We start from the raw sequence: 19434 nt of genomic DNA, 5'->3' as shown, positions 1-19434 counted from the left end.
ACAAGGCTCTCACCTGAGAGTGTAGCTGTGTACGGTGTACTTACTAACCTTTTGTAAAATAAAGTGAAGAAAACCCATGTTCCGATGTCTCATTATCTGTCAACATGGGACATATTGGTGTCAGGTGTAAAAATACGTCTGTTTTTGTATGTTGTGAGCGAAATTGTTTTTTGAGCCGGTAAAATAAAAGTTCAAGATGCCTAGATACAAGAGAACCAATGTAGCAGACACTGCTACTGCGGGAGATGAAAACAGAGGAGCAGTGTATAGCGTTGCCGATGAAGAATAAAGACAGGATATTAGATTGTAAGAATTGGAAAATAAGTTAGAAAATTTAGAACAGTTAATGAACAGATTCTTGGCTGAACGAGCAACCACAGCATATCCGACGTACATAAACAAAGTCCAAACGCACACAAGTGAAAGTACACATGCACAGCCTAGTGAAGATACGCAAATCGTAGTTCGAAAGTTGCCAAAACTCCAGGCAAGTGTTAGGCTTTTTGATGATCAACGGCCTAACGAAGGGTTTCAATCGATTGAAGTGTTTTTGAGAGACTTTGAAGTAGCCACATATGGGTGGTCAGAAATAGAAAAAGCTATTCAAGTAATCAAATTGCTGGAATGGAGGTAATGTGTTGGCCACAAGACAGTTTAAGAAGTTATACTGAAATAAAAAAAAGTTTGATTGAGAAGTATGCCTTACCTGATACGAGAAAGGGGGACCTAAAAGAAAATTACAAACCCAAAATTCGGGAAGGTGAATCCGTTCTTGGTTTTGCAACTCACATTTTTCGGCATTGCGATTCGTTTGTTACCCAGAGTGCCAATCTCCCAGAAGGTGATAAAAAAGCGATTGCTCGTAAACATATTCACAGATTAGTAAACCCGTATTTATGTTGTTATTTGTTTGATGACAATCGCTCGTTAGAAGATGTAGTGAGTGCAATACAAAACATTTTAGACAGTTTGCCAGAAGAAAAATGACTGGGATTAACGGGCCCGATTCCGAGAAGTTGGCAGCCATGAGAGGCACTCATCAACCCCCAAAGCGGGATAGGGGAGAACGCAGTCCGCAGGTTAGAAGATACTGGCAGTGTGGGGGAGAGGGGCACCAACGAGTGGAGTGCCACACCCAAGGGTCCCCCGGCTGTTACACTTGTCAGGCCTAAGGTCATCTATCTCGAGAGCGCTCGGCAAAAAACGCCAATGGCAGCCGGGGTGTGGCACACGAACACCTCTCCCCGCCCAATATCCGAGAGAAAGGAAACAGAGGAAGGGGGAGACAAGGGAGTTCGATGCCCCCATCATGACATCGCAAACAGTAGCCGAGGCAGCGCTTCCATCGATGACGGAGTTAGAGCAGGCACTAAGACCTCCATGGGTACCCCTGACCTCACCCCCACAGCACTAGGGAGCAGCAGCATTGCAGCTGAGGTCATTGGCCCATGCCCCATATCTCGTAATGGACGGCTAAGAATGTTGGCAGTTAGGACTGACCTGCCAGATAAATCCATTCAAGCACTGGTCGACACAGGAGCCAGCGTTTCACTGATTGAAAAAAAGATTCTACTCAAATCCACTACAGTCAGCGGCATCCATCATCCTCAACACGCCGGGGAGATTAGTTCTCCAAACTTTCAACTGGGCTCCACAAGGCTCTAGAAGAGTTGGAAGACCCAGGCCTACATGGCTGAAGACTATGATGCTGGAAGTAGGAGATGATGAATGAAGAAGTAATGATTTAAAAACTCAAAAGGAAGAAACAACGGGCAAAATCTTACTGAGGCCCTTTGCGTCAATAAGCATAGGAGGAGATGCTGATGAGGATGATATATATATATATATATATATATATATATATATATATATATATATATATATATATACATATATATATATATATATATATATATATATATATATATATATATATATATACATATATATGTGTGTGTGTGTATGTATATTTAAGATCTTCCAGGAGGAAAGCGGATGGTGAAATGGGCCCCATCTTTGGCATGTGCCCTTTTTTCTAAATGAGAGTGCCATTAACTTCTTTTCCTATAGAAGGTCCTCCAGGATTGGAGAAAAAAGGCTCCATCATTGTCATGTCCTTTTCATGGGCACTTCTCCTGTCATCAGTTTGTCCTACCATGTTGCTTCACAAAACTTAATCGTTGGAAAACTGTGAATGAGAATGCTGTGGCCATATTATATCCCAGATTGCAACCAGTGGTGAAGCTAAGGGTGTTGGGGATGTTGGCCCTTTTTTGAAAATTGTGGGAGCGATAAAGTCACAGAAAGGAAAAGCAGAAGATGAGGGTGTAAAGATAACAACAAGGTCTCATATTAACGTAGCTGACAAAGGTGTGGTCAAGTACAAACGTGACTGACTAAATGTTCTGTGGTAAGGAATGGTTACCCATTTAAGCTAGACACCCAGACAGATGTGATCCTGTTCGTAAGTGTATGACTAAAGAACGCTTTGGCAGAGAACATAACTCACTCCCAACTATGAAAGATATGCTCCTTGAAGTTGATGAGTAATCCAGTGATGATGTCTCTAGATGAGTGAAGTTGCACCTTGCTTGCTTCGTTTCTGATCTACCAGCTGCGGAATGTAAACTCCTCGTCCACTGCTATAACAGTTTTCTGAAAGCCCCAAACATGTTGACTTGCCGAAAAGTGTTCTGAAGGAACTCATTGAATATATGAACCGAGACAGGTCCAAAATGTGGAATACTGTTAAATTGGATTCCTTGTATTTGGATCTAGGTGGTAAGCATGATCGACGTGTCATATTTAGCATGAGTAAGGATATAATTGTTATCTTTAGATAAAAGTCTCAAGATATTTAAGGTGTCAATACAGATGAGAGGAGCATTGCTTCTGTGGTCTGGCAGATCAAGCATGAGGCACAGGTGGTCAAGTGTAACAATGCCAATTATGACCTATCATAGTTCACACAGGCCTACACAGTCAAAGTGACCAGCCCAAGTTTGTTGAAGTTGGTTTCAGAATTAGTCTCAGGTGGTAAAGTGAGCAAAAACTCTGAGCCATGCTGTCACCAAGAGAGTAGCTGGAATGACGTGAGGTCTGACCAGTTTGGTGAGCACACTGCCATTTGAATTGGGAAAAGTGGTCATAAGGGTATAACCCTTTCTCCAGAGATGGCAAAGGATTGGATGAATTCTTTTCCTAGCACAGCATACCTTTCGAACACCATGGTGTGCATTTGCCCTGATCCCAAATCTGCAGTAAGTACCGTATACAGTGAACCACGTAACAAGGAGGAAGGGAAGAATAGGAGGGAGAGGGATGCAGATGACAGATGTTGAATCTTGCTAGAGCTGTCTAAAATGTCTCACCCACTGGAAAATCAGTCGTTACACCTGTACAACATTACCAATGACAGATTCATCCCCCCTTGAAGCTGATGTGGAAGTTGCCAAAAATGTTCACATAGGTGAGAGGATGGCATCCCTCCAGACATCTCTCCCCAATGCATTCCTTGCAGGCATCTCTAGCTTCTTCAAGAAAATGGAACTGATAAGGAAAGGTGTGAAAGTAGGGGACAAAACAATCTTTGACCTGGAAACTATATTTCTCAGGGCACTGACACTCAGACAGCAATGACAGATGAAGCTAGCAACCATCTTCTAGTATAAGCTTGTGCCCAATACCTCCCTCACTAATCCAAGAGTATGGTTGCTTACAAATCTTGCATACAGGCACTACACTTACTGCCTCCTGATATTACCAATGTTGATACAAGCCAGCTCCTCTTCCACATTGTTTAGGTATTGAGAGGTGATGCGTCTGTCATATTTAAGTCCATGAATACAAGATTGTCTTCTCTCCCTAGCAAGAAAGTATTAGTCTTTGACAATTATCACTATGTTTCTACGAAGGACCATGAGCATATACGACGCGCTGGCCGTGGCTCCGTCAACTACAACCTGACCATCAATACATCATTACCTAGTGGAGATGCCATCTTGAGGAATAAGCACAAAGCACAACAAGTTGCAGCTATCGGAAGTTCTTAGGGCCTGCAACTTTGGATAAAAAAATCCCCGTGGAGAGTGCTAGTAATGGTGTGTTCAATCATAATGAAGCAGACATAACAGTGATCTCGTACGTCATCATTATTAATATTATTATCATTATTATCATTATTATTATTATTATTATTATTATTATTATTATTAGCTAAGTTACAACCCTAGTTGGAAAAGCAGGATACTATAAGCCTAAGGGCTCCAACAGGAAAAATAGCCTAGTGAGGAAAGGAAACAAGAAAAAATGAAAATTTTAAGAATAGTAACAACATCAAAATAAATATCTCCTATATAAACTATAAAAAACTTTAACAAAACAAAAAACTGAGAAATAAGATAGAATAGTGTGACCGAGTGTACCCTCAAGCAAGAGAACTCTAACCCAAGTCAGAGTAAGACCATGGTACAGAGGCTATGGCACTACCCAAGACTAGAGAACTATGGTTTGATTTTGGAGTGTCCTTCTCCTAGAATAGCTGCTTAACATAGCTAAAGAGTCTCTTCTATCCTTACCTAGAGGAAAGTGGCTACTGAACAATGTGAGTGCAGTAACCCCTTTGGTGAAGAAGAATTGTTGGGTAGTCTCAGTGTTGTCAGGTATATGAGGACAGAGGAGAATATGTAAAGAATAGGCCAGAATATTCGGTGTATGTGTAGGCAAAAGGAAAATGAACCGTAACCAGAGAAAAGGATCCAATGTGGTACTGTCTGGCTAGTCAAAAGACCCCATAACTCTCTAGTGGTAGTATCTCAATGGGTGGCTGGTGCCCTGGCCAACCTACTACCACGAATGCTTAATGTGACACACAAGTGATTCGCATTCTTTTAGATGACACTGATGTTGCAAAAGATCAAGTTTTGTTTTGCTAAATCCTAGAGAGAGAGAGAGAGAGAGAGAGAGAGAGAGAGAGAGAGAGAGAGAGAGAGAGAGAGAGAGAGAGAGAGAGAGAAGTAGATATGGTTATGATTGTTTATTGTGAGAAAGACTGTTGGAATGATTGAGGTTGTCATGACAGTGATGAATGTCTTCGGCGAGTGCTTTTTCTTGATTTGACTGCAGACAGAGGCAGTGTGTTTGTGGATGCTGGATTTATTTATAATTAGTTTGACTAGCTTGGAAGTGTCTGTTTTTCCTAAAAGCTTTAATTCCTCCTTTGGAGAGATTTTTTTTTCTTGAATGTGGACTTGATTGTTGATGACCTGGCATATGATAAAGAACTTGATACGAATGTTCAGAATTATATAATTGCTGATGACTTGGCTTATGATAAAGAACTTCATACAACTGCTTAGATTTATATGATTGTTGATGACCCGGAGTGATTGGAGTTTTGATTGCTGCTGATGAGGATGATGATGATGACGAAGATGATGATGATAATAACCACAACCCTAATCAGGGAAGCAGTTGTGGCAAATTGCCACACAGTTTACTCTTAACCACAGAGCTGTGGTAATGTGCCGTGAAAGACAGTTCAGCTTGTGGACAACAGTGTTGGTGTCCACATAATATATGTAAACACACTTATTTTGTTGTTAGTGTGGCTTTAATTTCAAATTTTTTTTTTTTTTTTTTTTTAATGAATGGTGTTGCCTTTATTGTATATTTAGTGTCAGATTTATGATTAGTTTTAAGTGTGATTATTATTTTGATTGGTGATTCTTTTTAGTTGTAAGAAATATGATTTTAAGGTCATGCTTAGTTTTCAATATCCTTCCTGTATAAGAGTTCAGCTGTAAGATTACGATAGTAGACATTTTGTTTTAAGGAGACTGTTATCAGTAAGATTCAAGGGTTCGGGGTTATTTGTATGTGCATCCCACCAAAATGTATTCGTTCTACTTGTAAAAAACAAGATCCAGGCCACAGTGCAAATTGAGTGGGGGCATGGAGTTTTTTTTGGAATATCAATGCCACCTGTGCATAATTTGTCCTCAAGTGCCTGCAGATCCTGAGAATGCGCAATCTTACTGGTTCAGGTAACACCCCATACCTGTATGGCAAGGAAAGTGTCGCCTCTGAAGACCCTGGGAGCTAGCAACTATTCCCAGTCCTGTACTCTGTCTTGGGCAAGCTAGATACCACCCATGCAGAGATGGAAGCAGGACAGACGCTTTTCTGTGCTCTATATGGTCTGCAGCAAGAGACAACAATAAGTGTGGCAAGGTACCATATGTACACAAAGAAGTCTGACAAGCGGCTCAAGATGAGGTCACTACCATTAGCAGACCACACTCTGTTCCTGCACATATGTGCTCATCTGCAGACCATGCTCGCAAAATCTGCTGACAGCCATGCTCCACTTGATCTTGATATCACGAAGTATTGGTGGGAAATCAAAGATAGTACCCCAAAACCAGCAACCTCCAATCAGCCCGCAAGACCTCAAGAACTTATGGATGTAGTGCAGTGCAGCTGTAGGGCTGCGGTGAGAGCCTGCGACACTGAACATTGCAGTTGTCACGATGGAAAAATATCATGTACTGTCTACTGTTCTTGTGAATGTAGTGACACCTGCATCAACCCATTTAAGACAGGGAAGGAAGACCAAGGTAAGGTGGAAGAGGAGTGAGAAGAATATGTGGAAGATGAAAAGGAAATTAGACATCTTGATCATACTTTCAATTATGATGATGAATGGGAGCAATCACTGTTAATAAATAAATGCTTTGGCACCATAACTCTGAAAATGTCATTATCATAATATCAATTTGATATTTAACCGAAAATGGCATTGAACTTTATAACTAATACTGAATCTGCTTCCGAATCACAAAATTAATTCCTTAGGTTAAAATTTTTAAACCCTCAGTAATATAAAAATGGCATTGAACTTGACTTTTGACTAAAAATTTACCTTAAATCACACAACCAAATTCAGAAATCGATTCCTCATCTCAAATTTGTATGAGAAGGAGGTATCACACGCTACTGTATGTTAATTGATTAAAAAGTTATTTTCCATATCTACCAGCGGCAGCTGTTTTGATTTTAGGCAAATCAGTGGAGTTCACCAAGGTTGCTGATCTGACACCCCAGCCAAAATTTCTCTACAGACCCATGTGAGTAAGAAACAACGAAACTATAATACACTACCAGCAACAACGAGGTTCAGTACAAGACATATACGGGTAAAAAATGGACTAGATTGTCCAGACATGGTCAGGGTAAGTCCCAAGGCTTACAGCCTCAGCTATGTAGATTTTGTCGACCTGACCTGGCCTATGTTTCCGTAAATCTGGCCGCCAATATGGACCAATGGGAACATGCATTCATAAGTCTTAAACCCATACTTTGAACAAAATTACTACTCTATCATTGACGTAACAATGGTCCTGTCAATGGTACGTCTGTCACAAAGTGCAGTAATCAGTGGTTGTCCGGGCATATATGGCCAGACTGTGCCTAACAGAAAAAGAAAAGAGAGAGAAAAAAAGAATAGGTGATTCCGGCTAACGGAAGTAATATAATAGAATGTGTAACTGCAGTTCAAGTCTCTTTCACATCTTGCCTCCCCATCAATTTAGTCTGTGTTTTCCTATGCTGTAAATAATGCACAAAAGAATTGAGATAACTTTTGCATAATACTTTATTAAGGTATGAAAACATTGATGAGTCCTATTTAGGGCTGAGGTAAGCAGAAAGGTGTACTTTACGTCGGCTCAGCTAGGAATTGGGCATTTCTTTGAAATAAATGTATGAATAATTTTATTTATTAGTATTTCGAATCAAATTGGTTTATATAGAATTGGTTTGGATATGAATTTTTTAAAAGACTAAAGAATCGTGTATGTCGGACAAAATTTTTCCCCCATATCCTACAGTCTAATTATCTGGTTGAATTAAATCTACTACAACAAAATCGATTTAGTGAAGAAATGGATATTTTAGCATAACCATAAATTCCTAAGATGATCTATAAATGCAAATTCTAAATATGTTACAGACGAGTCTCAGTTCTACAAGGGTAATCTTATAGCAAAAGCTGCGGAGGACAACAGGCTTGAAATTATCGACCTTTTAATTGAAGCTGGTGCCTCTGTAACAATTGAAAAGTGTAAGAACAACTTTGCACACTAGTAAATCAGTTCATGTTGCTTTGTAGCAACTTTACATATCCTATTTTTATCTTATGATATATTTATTCTTTATTATTTCATTGCAATTACCATAGTCGAACTAGATAAAATTATGATGTGATCCATATAACAAACTTTAGCTACTCCATGCTGTTTTGAATATCCCTCTTACATATCTGCTTGTAAAAGATGCTTAAAACACTGGTGCTATATGAAGTGAGAATACTTGATTTTTCATAAAAATTTTTGTTCTGTTATAGATGGCATAGGCATATTATATGGAGCTTCCCAAAACGGTCACTTAGAAGCTGTTCGTAAATTGATCCAAGCCGGAGCTGATGTTAATTTCGATGATGGTAAGCCCATTAAACTTAATTGATATTTTACACTCTTTCATGCATCAGAGTCATCCTTTTTTATTGATATAAATATATATTATAGACCCTTTGTTTACTCTTTAGTATCTCTGGAAGCAAAACTATGCCAATACTTACTATTATGTTTTTTGTTATAAAATTTACAGGGTCTGCTCTGCTCCAAGCAGCTAAAAATGGTCATCTAGATGTTGTCAACGAATTTATAACGGCTGGAGTGGATGTTAACGCTGGTAGAGGTGAGTGATATTGTAAATTGCACCTGCTCGGTGTTCACACATACTGTTTTGCAGGGAAGGCTTTGCATGCCTACAAATCTATGCTAGGTATACTAGTAGTTAAGGGAGTTAAAGGAAAATTGACACCTTGCCCCAGATACTCACAGCTCCACTCTTGATAGAGTGAAGCAATTGTATGATCTTCATTCACAGTCTCAATAAGGCTTTTGGTAACATTTGAGCTAAAGCTAAACTCTGTCAAACTTTCTGAGATCGCTAGGGTGGGGCCAGGTAGAAAATGCATTATTGTCAGTTCTACGGGTATGTAAGGCTCTTTAAATCCTTCTCGCAGAGATAATCTTTCTTTGGAAGACTGGCTTTAGGCCTTGGGAGGTATTATTTACATATATTCTCTTTTATCAGTTTTTGTATTAATAAGTAAAGTAAAAAGTGCAGTAGAAGATCTTGACATTTTATGTAGCATGTTTTAATACATTTCATATCTTCTGACGGAAAACGAAAAAGTTGTCTTATTTTTTTTTTCCATCAACGCATAAATAATTAGCTTTCTTGAAAGCTTATGCATACACACAACTTTGATATATCATTTACTTTATAAAATATCAAGACCATTTATTAGTAAACCATGCTTATATAACTTCCCTTAGTACAGGCTTGGAAATATCACGAGAACTTGTGCAAATATATAAAAGGAGCAGGTTAAGTGAAAAGTAAAGATAGAACTGTCACTAATACTAAGACTAATATCACGATTAGTATCTGGATGTTATGGAATATTTAAGGAATACCGGAAATGGCAGTTTCTGGTAAACTTTTATTGCTAATTTTTCCAAACTAGCTAGTTAACTTCACCCATATTTCTTTCGTAAGTGATTTGAAGCAACTATTGTCAGTGTCAGTACGTGGTAAATTTCTTTATAGAATCCTGAAAAGCAAAATGATTATGGTATTGGGAGAATGTGTAAAAAGAGAATGAAAGTTATAGAGAGCAATACAAATGTAAAATATCTCTATTTTGATATTCCAATGTCAAAATGAACAGAGGGAGAGAGAGAGAGAATCTTCTGGATTAACAACGATCAGAGTTACTTGTGTGAGAGAGCGAAAGAGATTCATGAAATGTAGCTAAAACAAAAAAGTTACAATTTAGTGCCAGTTAATTTGGCAATAGAATCTTAACATATTTGCATTTGAGCACTCACTATAGCTAACTTTTAAGGCAGATCTTTATATTATATCAGAAAACCAGATCAGAATACTTTAGGCATAATATGCCCCAGATCTTAGAAATTTGTGTCATTTTCACCATATCTAGACATTCAATGACATAAAAGAGCAATTACTTCAAAACTAGTTAAACGAGAGGATATAAGTGTGCGTGTTGCACGTGAAAAAAAATGGTGGGTAGATTCTAAGATATACAAGATATAACATTATCAAGGTGTCTACTAATCTGGTGAATTTTGTAATCATTTGAGATTTTGCCGTTATGGCTATACATGTCTAAGCCTTGTAATTAAGTGGTGTGAGAACGTGTTTTTAATTATAAAGATTTTAAATCTAATGCAGCACAATAAATATTATTACTCCAACCATTTACAAATAAGACCTACATCGCATGTTATTCCTGTAATACTTGCCTGAATAAGCATTGTTTTTATTTTCTGATTTTTTTAAGCAAGTAAGACTGTAATGTTTTCCTAGCAAGCTGCTGAGTGGATAGTTTCCCTTAGCTTTTCCAGAGTTTCTGCAAAGAAGTGCAACATAGTGAAAAGATTACTTCTACTAGTGTAAATATCACGTGATCATAATACTCTATATATATATATATATATATATATATATATATATATATATATATATATATATATATATATATATATATATATATATATATATATATACATATATATGTATATATATATATATATATATATATATATATATATATATATATATATATATATATATATATATATTGATTACACATTGCTGTGGTTGGAAATATTTTACACAATGTTAAATTCTTCTTCTTCTCATCTTTGACCCATTTCTATTTGATATCACCATTAGGAATTAGTCATCTCCATCAATTTCTGTTCTGTGCTTCATTTTTGCCAATGCCTTTCCAGAGCATATCTTCCCCTCTTCCTTCTATCTCGGACTTCTATCACCATCACATGTCTTTCAACATGATGTTCTTATCTGCGATAGGTGTCCATATCATCTAAGGTTTTCCTCGTATATTTTCCTTGGTAATTCAACTACCGTTGTCGATCCTCTTATATACTTATTTCTAATCCAACCCTCCCTTCTTACTCCAAACATCGATTTCAACATTATCATTTCTGCTACATCCATCTTCTCTGTCTTCCTCATACTAGCTGTTTTGCCATCCATCCGTATGCTATGTCCACCATTGTCAGTAATATGGGGACACGTATATTCAGTTTTTGACATATTTATTCTCATTAATCTCCTTACAAGGGGTGCTCTCCACCTCTCCAACTCCTCCCTCTTCTCTGCTTACAACTCAATATCATCTGCATATAATATGCATCATGGCACTACTTCTCTAACATCCTTAGTCATTACATTCATCACAATGTTGAAGATGAATAGGTTAAGTATCGACCATTAATCTAAGCCAACTCCTATCTCAAATCCAAGTATCTCTCCAACAATGTTTCTCACTAGTAAACACATTCCTATACATCTAAATCATTCTGGCATACTTTTCCAATAACATCTTTTCTGTCAAACATCCCTATATTTCTTTTTATGGTATGTTGTCAAAGACCTTTTCAAAGTTTATGAATACCAGATGCAAATCTCTGTTTGCCTCAAAATTTCTCCATCAGCTGCCTTATGCAAAATATTTCATCCGTTTTGCCACTTCCCTCCATAAATCCTAACTGTTCTTTCCCTATTCTCACTGCCTCTGTTAGCCTGCCATCTATCACTTTTTTTTTTTCCAGAATCTTCAAAATGTGAGACATTAGTTTGATGCCTCTATAATTGCTACATTTCTGGTCATCACCTTTATCTTTGAATATAGGTATCAATCTGCTGTCCTACTACTCTTCTGGTATCTTTTCCTGTTAAAATATTTTTACCATTTGATCACACAAGATGTCTACCCCTTCTACTCTAAGGGCTTTCCAAACTTCAGCTGGAATTAAGACCAGCCCTGTTGCCTTCCCATTCCTCCTTCTCTTTTATGCTTGTATCACTTCATCCCTAGAGAACCCCATTACTATTCCCATGTTTACTTGTCCATCCTTTCTTATAACTTTTCCATTTTCTCCATTTAGCAGTTGCTTGAAATACTCTTTCCATCTTTTCAGGATGTCTTCCCCCTTCTTTATGACCGTACCATTCCCGTCTTTACTTTGCTTTATATGAGTGATGTCCTTCGTTCTTTTATTTCTTGCTTTTGACGGTTTGAGCATGATATTCAAACCTACCTTGGTTTCCAATTCATTATAAACGTCTTCATATGCCTTTGCCCCAGCTGGAGCTACCACCTTTTGAACTTCTTTAATTCTTTCCCTTAATCTTTCTCTGTCCTTCACCAACCATGACCCTTCAAATTTTCTTTGTCCCTTTTTAACCCTTTCTTCCCATATCCAGATGTTTCCCCTAGTATTTCCTTTCCATGCTCTCCAGTCATTGATGTATTATGCCTCCACCATTCTTCCACAACTTCAGTTCCAGATTTACCTCATCCAACACTTCTAAACTCACTCTCTTATCATTATCCCTCCCTAATAATTTATACTCCTCATTTTCTGTACTCCATTCGTTTTCGTTTTCCTTTTTCTTTTCATCTTCAGGTCCATACACAGGATCCTAAGTTGGGGACCACATGGTCACCTGGTATAACTTTACAATTCTTAACTTCCACCAGCCTTAATCTATTGTAAAGGAAGTAATCTATTTGCTTGCATCTGCCACCACTCCAGTATATTATCACATGTTCCCTCTTTTAGAAAAACGTGCTTATTATTGCCATACGAAGAGACATAGTAAAACCTACTATACTCTCTCCTTCTGGGTTTCATCATTTCCGTCTCTAATGTATCCATTAAAATCCGCCCCCACTATAGTCCTCTCATGCTCTTCTAGTTTTTGTGGTGCCTCATTCATTCCATTCCAAAAACATCTCTTTTCTTCCTCTGTGCACCCCACTTGTGGTGCATAAGCACTAATGATGTTCATAGTCTCCCCTCCATAACATATCTTCACTCATATAGTCATTCTTTTTATTCACTTCTGTCACTGTATTTTTCGTTTCCTAGACAGCACTACACCAGTGTCATTCCTACCCTGCTCATTTGCTCCACTATAGATTAACTGGTAGCCATCCCCCAGCTCTTTGGCTTTATTTCCATTCCATCGAGTTTCCCTCACACACAAAATATCCACTGTCTTTATCCTTATTATATATATCAACACTCTTCATCTTCCTGTCATCGACCCAATATTGAGCTGGCCAATTCTGATCCCATTTGGAGCTCACTTCTTTAGCTGCACCCACTCTTGATTAAGTTGCCTTGTCACAGAGTTAGCGAGATATGTCTTTGCGATGTTTACGGAGTACATTCTAGAACTATTCTCATGTATGTTATGACTTATTTCATTGGTTTTGGCATGGGTTTTTACAGTCGAATGCCCTTCCTGACACCAACCATCTCTATTTGTCCACACTTGTGACCGGTACTCATTGAGTCTGTTTTGACATCTCCCTAGGTGGCTAGATTACACATGCGTAAGAGTGATATGCTATAATAGAGTGGAATTTTGCTTGTAATTAATGTATTACCCTCGACAATATCTATCAATATTTGTCAAGAAATGTCCTTACACTAGGTTAATGCCACTTTGATAGCCAATGGAATATCACTATTCAAAGAATCTGGAACAACTGGAACATTTTAAACACAGTGTGTCAATCATCTCACTGTGGACATATCTTTTTAGTATCATTAAATAAAAACTTCCAGTCTACTAAATTCCAGAATTACTGAGCATCTATTTGAGTTATGGACTCATTATGTATCTGTTTAAAACAAGGCTCTTTTAAAAATTCACCGTTTTGTCTAATTAAGCTCTGAGATTAACCTTGATTCATATATTTAAACGCTCACTCCTAAGAATCTCAGAAATCTGGACAATTTAGATTTTCCTTCTCTCTCAATGTATACTAACTCACTGCACTCTAGGATCCGAGGGACAGAGGGATGGTTATAAACCTGGCTTACCCCACACAAGATAATAAGAAAGGATACCCTTCAAATTATTCAATGTTTTACAATAATTTATTTACCTTCCTGGACCATTTCTTTGTTGTTCATATATCCTTCTGTATTCTCAAAATTACCAGGCTGGATAATAAACAGCGCAGGACGAAGCGGTCAGACAGAAGTTCTGAAACTTCTCATAAAGGCTGGTGCTGCAAAAGAAAATGTTGGTATGTATAGATATTATTGGTCTTATTTTCTATTACAGCGCTTTGTATTGGCCTAGTTTTTTAACATGCTTCTGGGAGCCTTGAAATCTCAATAAGAAATAAGATTGAGCTTTTTTTCTAATTATTTTATTTTGATGCTTGAAGAAGAGAGATCGCAATTTACCAAGAAAACTGAGAAACTCTGAGAAGTTGTTAGTGGCATTTCAATACATTAGGGTAAATTCTTCGCTCTTTCTTTTCAATCTCTTTACATTTGTATTGTGCCATTTCTTCCTTACTTCATATATTCTCCTTGTTATTCAGTCTCCACGTTTTCCATGTTGTCTTTTCCCTCCTTCGCTCTTCAATATCTTCCTATTTCCATGTCTCTTCCATCCCTCGCTCTTTTAATATCTTCCCATATTCATGCTGTCTTTTTTCTTCCTATCTCTTCAATCTCTTTGTATTTTCACATTGTCTTTTCTACTTAGTCTTCAATCTCCAGATTTTCCCATTGGTCTTTCTCTTCTTTGCTCTTCACTCTCTACCATTTCACATTACTCTCTTCCTTATTTTTTAATTTCTCCACATTTTCACATTACCACTTCCCTTCTAAGCTCTTCTATCTGTTCATATTTCTACATCGACCCTTCTTTTCCTCGCTCTTTAATCTCCACATTTTTACGTTTTCTATTCTTTTCTTCGCTCTTCATTCTTTACAGTTTCACATTGTTCTTTTTCATATTCTTCAGTCTCTCCATATTGTGACATTATCTCTTCTCTTCAATCTCTTTTCATTTTCACATTGCCCCTTGTTTTCTTTACTTTTCAATCTTCACGTTTTCACGTTGTCTCTTCTCTTCCTTGCTATTTTATTCTACATTTTCACATTGTCTGTTCCCTTCCTTATTCTTCAGTCTCTTCGTATTGTCACATTGTCTCTTCTTTTCTATGCTTTTCAGTCTCTTCTCACTGGTTTTCGATTTCTCCACACAATCCCGTTGTCTTATCGCTTCCTTGCTCTACACCCCTTCATCCTTTTTATTGTTTCTTCTCTCCATTGTTCTTCAGTCTTTCCACATTTTCATGTTCGTCTCTCGCCGCCCTTCCCCCCCCCCCCCCCTTCTCTTCAATGTTTTTATGTTGTCATTGATTTTCAATATCATTGCATTTTCACACACGCTCTTCCTTTCTTACTCTTCTATGTCTCACATTTTGCAAATTATTTTTTCTCATCCTTGCTGTTCCATTTTCCACGTTTGCTCTTTACGTTTCCTCTTCCTTTCTCTTTGACATCACCTTATTTTTAATTGTCTTTTCTCTATATTATTCTTCAATCCATATGCATATTCATGTTTAGTAGTCTTTCCTCTCTCCATAATTTCTGCCCTTTCACTTTTTTCCTCCTCTTTATTGTTCAAGCTTTCGTCTTTGGACACCTAATCTCCTTGGTAGACCCTCGGCTATCGCTGCTGATGTTACCTTTCTAGTGACACCCCCCCCCCACCTCTTGGGAGCTGAAAACCCCCAAACTATATGCAGAAATCTAATATTTCTTTTCCCTTATTTTAATGTTTCATATTTATTTTAATTTAGATATCTAAACCTTTATAAGCCCAAAGATCGCTATTTTTTAACGAAAAATAATTCAAATAAATACAAAAATTTATTTGCCCTCAGAAACCCACTATAAAGAGGAGTCCATGGTATAGAATCACATAAACATACATATACCAAGGCATTTCCCCAAATTTTAGGGGGTAGCCGACATTAAACAAATTAAACAAAAAAGGGGACCTCTCCTCTCTACGTTCCTCCCAGCCTGACAAGGGACTCAACCGAGTTTGGCTGGTAATGCTAGGGAACCACAGCCCACCCTCCCCCGTTATCCACCACAGATGAAGCTTCATAATGCTTAATCCCCTACTGCTGCTACCTCCGCGGTCAACCAAGGCACCTAAGGAAGCAGCAGGGCCTACCGGAACTGTGTCACAATCGCTTGCCATTCATTCCTATTTCTAGCACGCTCTCTTGCCTCTCTCACATCTATCCTTCTATCATCCAGAGCTTCCTTCACTTCAACCATCCACCCAAACCTTGGCCCTCCTCTTGTACTTCTCCCATCAACTCTTGCATTCATCATATTCTTTAGTAAACAGCCATTTTCCATTCTCTCAACAAGGTCAAACCACCTCAACACATTCATATCCACTCTAGATGCTAACTCATTTCCTACACCCGTTCTCACCCTCACTACTTCGTTCCTAACCCTATCTACTCGAGATACACCAGCCATACTCCTTAGACACTTCATCTCAAACACATTCAATTTCTGTCTCTCCGTCACTTTCATTCCCCACAACTCCGATCCATACATCACAGTTGGTACAATCACTTTCTCTTACAGAACTCTTAACATTCATGCCTAACCCTCTATTGTTTACTACTCACTTAACTGTCCCCCATACTTTGCATCCTTCATTCAATCTCTGACGTACATCTGCTTCCACTCCACCATTTGCTGCAACAGCAGACCCCAAGTACTTAAACTGATCCACCTCCTCAAGTAACTCTCCATTCAACATGACATTCAATCTCGCACCACTTTCCCTCCTCATAAGCCTTCCAAATTCTGTCACTAATCGGCCAAGCTTCTCTTCTGCTTCCACAAACAGTAGAGTATCATCTGCAAACAACAACTGATTTACCTCCCATTCATGGTCATTCTCGTCTACCAGTTTTAATCCTCGTCCAAGCACTCGAGCATTCACCTCTCTCACCACTCCATCAACATACAATTTAAACAACCACGGTGACATCACACATCCCTGTCTCAGCCCCACTCTCACCCGAAACCAATCGCTCACTTCATTTCCTATCCTAACACATGCTTTACTACCTTTGTAGAAACTTTTCACTGCTTGCAACAACGTTCCACCAACTCCATATAACCTCATCACATTCCACATTGCTTCCCTATCAGCTCTATCATACGCTTTTTCCAGATCCATAAACGCAACATACACCTCCTTACCTTTTGCTAAATATTTCTCGCATATCTGCCTAACTGTAAAAATCTGATTCATACAACCCCTACCTTTTCTAAAAACCACCCTGTACTTCTAAGATTGCATTCTCTGTTTTACCCTTAATCCTATTAATCAGTACTGTACCATACACTTTTCCAACTACACTCAACAAACTTATACCCCTTGAATTACAACACTCATGCACATCTCCCATACCCTTATATAGTGGTACAATACACGCACAAACCCAAACTACATATTAAATAATCTCACCAATCATTCAAGTACAGTCACACCCCCTTCCTTCAACATCTCAGCTCTCACACTATCACACTTGCTTTTCCTACTCTCGTTTCATCTAGTGCTCTTCTCACTTCCTCTCTTGTAATCTCTCTCTCATTCTCATATCCCATCACCGGCACCTCAACACCTGCAACAGTAATTATATCTGCCTCCTTATTATCCTCAACATTCAGTAAACTTTCAAAATATTCCGCCCACCTTTTCCTTGCCTCCTCTCCTTTTAACAACCTTCCATTTCCATCTTTCACTGTCTCTTCAATTCTTGAACCAGCCTTTCTTACATATACATTATTTATAAATATGTAATATGGCGATATGGCGAAGGGAAGGCTTGCTTGTTTTTTGGTACTTTATTGGGATCCTTTAAACTGAGTGCTTTGTAGGGAGTTGCATTTTGCCATACTCACTGTAAATGTAATTTATAAAAGGTCTAATGGAATCTTCATATTCATACAAGCAAGTAAGATGTTTTATGACTAGATGAACGAACAGTGTAGAGATGTCTAAAATATTCTGGAAAATTAATCAAGTGATAATGGGCATGTTCTGTACAGTATAGAAAAATTAGGCTCAAGTCATGTACTTATGAAAAAATACTCTCAAAGGGTAAAATTCAGAAGTACAGTAGCATGATTATAATCAATGTAAACCTCATGTAATGCTGATCTTTTTCTGACAAATGCAAATATCTTGATTCTTATTGCAGATTCTGCAATGAAGGCCGCTGCTAACAATGGACACTTCGAAACTGTGAAGCTGCTATTTGATAATGGTGCAGATCCAGATTATGGTAATGTCCAGGAAAAAAAAATGAGAGAACAAAAAATAATGCTTATAACTACTATTTGTGTACCCCTGATCATAGAACTCTTTCTCTGTTTGCTAATGGGCATCATCAATACTTATGACCATAAATGCTTTCTTCAAGTCTATAAAACACTTTCCTTTTAGAAGCCAAAGGTTTTAAATGGGCTCTGAACTCTCTTTTTATATACGGGTCACATGTAAACTTCTTTCGATGCCTCACAGAAAAATATATAATTTCTCAATAAAAGTTATTGCCCATTTCACTGGTCCACATCCAGCTTGCTTGAGTCTGAAACGGCGTTGAGAATGATTTTAGGTACTTTTAAGATTTTCTAGTATGTCAGGGACCAAAACTGGGGTAATACCTTTGGCACAAATCCCCTTATGAATTTTGTAGCTGTACGTGTCTGGGAATTTTTGAGTCGTAGCCATGAACTCCTGTGATGTAATTGGTAGTGAGTGTGTTGAGTGTTCAGTGCGGGTGAAGTACGTGTGATGTACTTGCTGCAGCAGAATATATACCCTGAAAAATCATGTAAATATCATGCATTAGTATTAACGTCGTCCGGTCATTGTACTATACACCTACTTTTGCCGCAATTGCATCGTATGGTGCACTCACGGACCATGTACTTCTTTTAATTCCGTACGACAAACGTGCGTGGCTTGTACTTGTGACGCAAGTTACATGCAAGTTACATGCACGACCAATGTGAGGAGATCATGCCACAGAAAATCCTACGGCACGTAAGTTACACGTAAGTCACACATGCGTCCTTTCTGCGACTACAAATGTTCTTGACTGCCGCAGAACATTTTACTACGAGGTCCAAGACTGTTGTGTGCCCCTTGCGTCACACCTACGATTTCACACAAATTTTGCCTGTTAGTACGGCCAGTTTGTAAACCAACATTCAGATGTCGCAGACTTTTGCATACTGTGGTACAATTGGCTTCATTAATTCTGGTACACTTCATGGGAAGCTAGGCAGACATCAGTGTACCCGAATTAATGAAGGCAACTGTACCTGCCACCAAGTGACTAGTCAGCGTTTGCAACCAGTCTGTACCTTGTCAAAAAAGATA

At 38.2% G+C, this 19434-nt stretch overlaps 1 protein-coding gene across 2 annotated transcripts in view; it reads left to right on the top strand.

Moving 5' to 3' along the window:
- LOC137637238 (putative ankyrin repeat protein RF_0381) overlaps positions 1–19434 on the top strand; it is an 80707-nt gene that overhangs the window by 15965 nt on the left and 45308 nt on the right. For both annotated transcript variants that reach the window (XR_011043491.1, XM_068369498.1), the window contains exons 5-9: positions 8012–8122; positions 8405–8500; positions 8668–8757; positions 14144–14230; positions 18248–18331. Coding sequence is in view for 1 of the 2 variants with exons in the window: in XM_068369498.1 (XP_068225599.1) it covers positions 8012–8122; positions 8405–8500; positions 8668–8757; positions 14144–14230; positions 18248–18331 (468 nt within the window). In the remaining variant the exon portion in view is untranslated. The remainder of the gene's footprint in view (positions 1–8011; positions 8123–8404; positions 8501–8667; positions 8758–14143; positions 14231–18247; positions 18332–19434) is intronic.

The sequence above is a fragment of the Palaemon carinicauda genome, unplaced genomic scaffold (assembly GCF_036898095.1).
Source record: "Palaemon carinicauda isolate YSFRI2023 unplaced genomic scaffold, ASM3689809v2 scaffold6, whole genome shotgun sequence".
NCBI lineage: Eukaryota > Metazoa > Arthropoda > Malacostraca > Decapoda > Palaemonidae > Palaemon > Palaemon carinicauda.
Note: the sequence above shows the minus strand (reverse complement) of the source record. Positions and strands in the feature narration are given on the sequence as shown.